This window comes from Labeo rohita, unplaced genomic scaffold, assembly GCF_022985175.1.
Source record: "Labeo rohita strain BAU-BD-2019 unplaced genomic scaffold, IGBB_LRoh.1.0 scaffold_954, whole genome shotgun sequence".
NCBI lineage: Eukaryota > Metazoa > Chordata > Actinopteri > Cypriniformes > Cyprinidae > Labeo > Labeo rohita.
In genome coordinates, this window is record NW_026129914.1 from 24860 (window position 1) to 31149 (window position 6290).

The following is a 6290-nucleotide window of genomic DNA, read 5'->3' on the forward strand; positions in this document are numbered from 1 at the left end:
TTGGATGGGCGATTGGAGGTTAAAGATATAAATGAAGTGGCCTTTCTTTGTTTGGTCTGTCTTACTTTGCTTTATGAAGTAAGAGATGGTTTCCCCGTCTAGCACTGCTAGATCTGAGATAGTTGGGTGGATGGCTGGGTTGAAGCCAGATGTAATGGCGAGCTCAGAGCATCTGAGGAAACCGAAGAAAGCCAGGATAAACATGGCGTCTAATGTGCGGGCAGTATGGATGGAATGGTACCCTTTACGGAGGGTGGAGATGCATTTGGTCAAAATTTTTAAGGTAATAGGTTGTCTGGGGTCTGGGCGGTTGGGCTGGGTTTTCTGGATACCTTTAATGAGAAGGGAGGTCTGTGAATTGGTTATATGGGGTGAAGGCGAGCCATATAACAGTTTGTGGAAAAACTGGATTCCGCTTAGGTATCCTTTAATGGAGCTGGCTTGGAGGTTTTTGTTGGTGTTGAGATGGGAGATAAATGAGGTGACAGCAGGGGAAAATCAGGGAAGGGTAAACTATAGGCAGAGTGGAATACTTTAAAACATTTCCATGCTGTAAGGTAGGCTTGGAGTGTCCTAGGGGAGACGGCTTGGAGAATGGAATTAATGGAGGCTTCGAGGAGAGGTCTCAGAGGGTGGTTTTCGGGAATATCAGTTCTGAATAAGGAGGAACCGGGGTCGGGAGCGGGTCCACCTCTGGTGCCAGCGATCTGAATTTCTGAAAGGCAAAACGAGAGAGAGAGTCAGCTATTTGGTTCTTTGACCCGGGAATGTGTTTTGCGGTTATAATAAATTGGTCACAAGCCGAAATCCAAATCAAGCATCTTAACAAAGGCATTAGTGCGGGGGAATGGGAACGACCTTTGTTAATGCAGTGCACGATAGCTTGGTGCACGAATGCAGTGCTCGGATAAAGCTCGAATAGCGCTGAGGATGATAGCTGTTGTGGCAAATCTGCCAGCTCGGGGGGCCAGGTAGAAGCGAACCAGCGGCCTCGGAGAAAACCTCCGAAACCGACGGAGGGGGCGGCGTCGGTATATAATTGGATATCGATTGGGGAAGAAACCAGGTTGCTGTAAAAGAAGGATAAGCCGTTCCACTGTTTGAGGAAGGAAATCCACAGACTGAGCTCGTTGCGGCACGAATCAGTTATGGAAATGCGGTCCTCTAGAGCGTGGGCGGAAGATGCGAGGGAAAGGAGGTGGGAGATGAAGGGGTGGCCTTGTGGGATAATGCGCATCGCGAAATTTAGATGACCTAGAATGGATAACAGCTCGCGTTTTGAACAGCTAGTGTTGGTTAACAGAGTGGAGGCTATCACAATCGTCCTGTCAATTTTTTCTTTGGGTAGGGAGGCCAGGAATTTTTGTTGATGCCCAAAAATTCGATGGAAGTGCTAGGACCCTCGGTTTTGTCTTGGGCGAGGGGAATCCCGAGCTCTGAAAAAAGCTTTTGGATTGTCAAGAGGTGCGCCGCTGGGACGGAGTCTGGGGGCGAGACAATTAGGAAATCGTCTAGAAGGTGGATCAGGTAGGGAATGTTGTAATTGTTGGAGAGGATCCAGCAAATTGCCTCTGACAACGTGTCGAAAATTTTAGGGCTGCTTCGGCAGCCGAAAGTGAGGCGGACAGCGAAGTAGAATTCGTTCTTCCAGCGGATGCCGAATAAGTGCCAAAAATCTGGGTGGATGGGCATAACTTTAAAGGCGGAAGTAATGTCGACTTTTGCCAGCCAAGCGCCACGGCCTGCATCTTTAATCAGGGTGATGGCTTGGTCAACGTCGTGATAGTGAAGAGAGAATTCTTCAAGCGGGATGAGACTGTTAATGCTCGGGAACGGGGAATTATGTGGGGAAGAGAGATCGATTATGAGGCGTTTTTTGCCTGAGAATTTCCTAGTGGCTACACCAATGGGGCTGACCCGGAAAATGGGGAAGGGAGGGACGGCATAGGGGCCGATCATGAAATTTGCGTCTATTTCTTTTTTGACGAGGAGGTCGACTATTTCGGGTTCGGTGAGAGCGGAGTGGAGATTTGGGCAGATGAGACTTTGGGAGGGGAGACTTACGACACCGGGGTGGAAGCCGTGTGCAAGACCTGAAAGAACATAATCTGTAAAAAGAGAGTCAGGGTGGTGAAGCAATTCTACAGACAGACGAGAAATATTCACAGGGGTCGATAAGTATTTTTTTGAATTTTTATTTGCAGCTTTTTGTACTGGACAAATCAGACGGGCATGAGCCCCGCCGCAAAAGTTGCACACGTGCATGAACTGGCAGCGCTGTCTCGTGCACCTGCCGCTGTTAAAGCTGGCGCAGACCTGGCTGACGGTGGAAGGTAGGCGGCGGCGAAATGTGGGAGTGGGGGTGGCTGGAGTACCCATGAGGCGCGGGACGTAGCTAGTGGATTTGGGTTGGGATGGTTCGGGGCAGGGAGGAATGGATGGATTGATGAAAGGGCATGAGATGGTGGGGTGGGAAAAAGAACGGCAGACTGCACAGGAGATGTTGCGGCAGCCCAGGAACACTCTGTTATGGAGCTCAGTGTCCAAAGCCCCCCAGTAAGGACACTGGTTCCACTGGGCTACACGGATGGCACATTTGGCCGCGAACAGTTTATGGTAGGTATAAAAGTGGGAACCTCCGTATGACAGCGCGAGCTCGGCGACTATTGTGAGATAGTCGCTGAGCTCGCGTCTCCTGTGGGGAAAAGCGGCACAGATGACTTCTGAGTAACGAGTGAAAGCGATGGTGAATTCGGCAAATGACAATATTCGTGATTGGGTGGGTGCTGAATTTTTTAGGGTGACTGAGAAGTCGCCGCAGTTGATTTGGCGATCGGCGGGTGAGGGAGAAATAGGAGAAAGCAGAGAAAAAGATCTACGTCTGCACCTGCCAGAATTTGGGTCCTGATGGAGTTGGGTACGGGGGGCGGTTCCAGTGCAAGAGCGTTTGGAGGGGCTGGAAGGGGCGTGGCTGAGGCTAGTGAGAAGGGGGAGCGGGTCTGAGGAGGAAAGAGGGCTGCCGGGACTGCTGGCGGGGGCATGCTCGCGCTGTGGGCATTTTGTGGGAAGGAAGAAAAAGGAGGGAAAAGAGGGGGAATAGCGGGCGTTGGAGCGTGCGTGGTAAGGGGCAGGCTCACGCTGGGAACGGCTCCTGGGGCTGAGGAAAGGGAAGGGAGGAGAGGTGGAATGGCGGGCATTAGAGCGTGCGTGGTAAAAGGCAGGCTCACGCTGGGAACAGCTCCTGGGGCAGAGGAAAGGGAAGGGAAGAGGGGGGGTATGGGGGGCACCGGTGCTTGAGCTGTTGGCGGGGGAATGCTCATACTATGACTAGACAGCGGAGCTGCGGGCCATGGGAAGGGGAGGGGATTGGGGGAACAGCGGGGCAAAAGCTGCGAACGGGAAGATTGAGTATGAGCAGCGAGCTCCCGCTCGGATGGTCGGGAAGGAGGGCAGTGGCTGGCGACCGCGGCCTTCGGGGCGTGGCCCCGACTCGCTGACGGTCCTTCGCTGCGTCCTGACGGCCGGGAAGCCGTCCTCGGCGGAGTGGTGGATTGCTCGGGCCGTGCGTAGGGAGCGCAGCGGCTCGTGCGTGCTCCGCCCGAGGCTCTGGAGGGAGGAGCGGAACCACGGAGATGGCGTGGTTCGGCGCCTAGAGGTACGGGCGGCGGCGTTGCGGGAAGGCCTGCGGCCCCGCGATGCGGCCGCGGGCTCGATTGGAGGATCCTGCGGAGCGCTAGTGGCCTGAGAGGCAGCCTGGTCGGCGGCCTGGACAGAGGCTGAAAGAGCAGCAGGATCCTGAAAATCCAAGGAATAATCCTCGATTTCTATCTCGGACATACTTTGAAGCTTATGGACTTGCCAATGCTGAAAAGACTAGAGATGGAGGAGGTAGGACTGCTTGGTTATTTATAGGGATTCTCTCTTGCTTAGAGAGTGTGATTACTGATGGTGAATTGGCCGTGTTAATTATCTGCGCGTGCTCCTCCCGAAATTTGTTAATAAAACATCACTTATGTTACCACTGGATGCAACAAATGCCTCATTTATAATGGGTTTTATTGTTTTTGTCTCGTTGCGCCGGGACACGGCATCACAACATGGTAAGGGGCATAATCACAACACACTGGATAACTGGCCAATCAGAGCACACTGTGCTTTTCAGAACTATGAGCTTTGGAGTAAGTATATTGAAATTCATATCATCAGCTGATTTACTCCACAGGTGATGCGATCCATTTAGAAAGATTCCGTTTAAAAGAAAATGTATAAACACACATATTCTTATATGCATGATTTTTTTAACCTGAAAAAGTGGTATACATTATTATATACATTATTATTGAACCTTAACTTGTATGTTTTGACATGTATGGTGTGTTTTCTGTGTCTCTTTAGATTCTGAAGATCAAAAAGTGAAGCCTGATCAGGGTGAAAGCCTTCCCGGGTGAAACTGCAGCGCTGAAGATCATTATTCACCTCACTGACTCTCTGATGATAAAGCTCAAGGCCAAAGGCAATGAAATTAAAAGAAATTTCCCATTTTAGCTAATTCACATTCCGTTAATTTCCTAGCTAATATAAATATTTACATAAGATACAACAGCATTATTTAACTAATTTTTATTTAGATCTTTACTTAAATGTACACCTTATATAGAAATGACTAGCTTGTGTTGCATAAAAAATACAAATAAAAAATATTAATAATGTTATAGATTTAATTACAATTACATAAACTGTCTTCTTGTAGATGCAAATTTGAATGCTTTTTCAATATTTAGTTATTATTAATGAAATATTAAGGAATGTGATCATTTGTTTCACAACCCTATTTTCCTCAAAACAAAATCTACAATATGAAAAGATTTTCTAAAAAAGAAAATCTCGAAAATGCTGTCTAAATTATTTCTGGTTCACATTTATAATGTGATTAATCCAGCATTTATTCAACTTCTGACTTCATTCTGTACTCTTTGTGACAAGAGAAGAACAGGACTCATCACACTATCACACGTCCTAAAAGGTTAATAAAAAATAAAAATAAATAAATAAATAAAATAAAAGTGGTTCAGTATTTCATATTTTACTAATAATTCAGCACCATATTTAAAACAACATGCTTTTATTTGGCAGCAAGAATAAAATGATCGACAAAACATTTATAGCACTGCAGCTGTAGAAATCAAAAGATCAGAATATAAGAGCAATATACTAACAGGAAGAAAGATTGGTTGTTGAGCAGTGACTGATTTAGGACAGTGTGTGTATTTCACTGGTCATCACTGCACTGCTGTGTGTTGAGGCTCTTGGTCACTGCATTGTGGGACGGGTGAGCGGCGTCACAGCTGATGGTTTTTACTCTGCTCCACTCACTCTCAGTGAGGCTCAGGCTGCTGCTCCAGCTGTACAGTCCATCCTTCTGCAGCTGACTGGGACTCAGATTGACACCAGAGCTCCTGCTGCTGCCGTCCACCTTCCAGCTCAGTTTCCAGTCAGAGGGGAATCCCTTACTGGCCACACACAGCACTGTAGCCTTACCCTGCTGCAGCTCGTCTCTGGAGGGCGGCAGCACCGTGAGAGTGGGACCAGCCGCAGCTAAAGAGAGACAGAGAGTTGGAAACTGAAAAACAGCTCTATCAGTATGCCTTTCACTTCCCTTTAAGAGATTTGAAGTTAATCAAGCAGATCTGAAGTGCAACAGCCCGTAAAAACACATTTTATCAGCACACATATGCCTATATTTAGATTTAAAACAATTTATTAATTCTTCATAATGCTATTTTGTAGGTCTTTTACTTTTCAGATTTCTATTGTTCTTTGTTCAAATTATTATCAAAGTATTTTCTATTAAAGATTTACAACACATTATTTACAGTCAATCACTTTGATGTTTCTAATTCTACCAAGAAGTTTAACCGAAAAAATAAACCTGAATTCAGACACATTTCAACAGTCATAAAAAATAAATAAATAAATAAATAAATATGAAAAATTAAAATATATTTAAAATATAAAAATATTTAAATTCACTATCATGTAATTTGAACTTTGCATAATTTCTAAGATGTCTTATGTATATTGACAGATTTACGCATAATAATATATTGAAATTTACAATTTGGCTATAGGGGCCAAAAGAGTTATAGTTATATAAAAGTTACATCTTATCAAAAATCAGTTTAAAAAGAAACAAGCATTTATTCTTTGTCAAATATTATTTACTAATTATATGACTATATATATTCAGGATTTGATATAACACTTTTTCAACACATGATATGACATAACAT

At 45.8% G+C, this 6290-nt stretch overlaps 1 protein-coding gene and 1 gene segment (V, D, J or C); both read right to left on the reverse strand.

Annotated features, from left to right (window-relative positions):
- Positions 1-451: 451 nt before the first annotated feature.
- Positions 452-3320, reverse strand: LOC127162503 (uncharacterized). Its single transcript, XM_051105289.1, is given in 3 exon segments — positions 452-1368; positions 1371-2695; positions 2806-3320. Coding segments are annotated over 3 exon segments (2583 nt in total). The 3' UTR covers positions 452-625.
- A 1783-nt stretch (positions 3321-5103) lies between these two features.
- Positions 5104-5677, reverse strand: LOC127162504 (Ig kappa-b4 chain C region-like; the record flags this gene model as incomplete). The annotated part of the segment is given in 1 exon segment: positions 5104-5677. A coding segment is annotated over 1 exon segment (408 nt), but the record flags the coding sequence as incomplete, so codon positions are not given.
- Between the last annotated feature and the right edge of the window lie 613 nt (positions 5678-6290).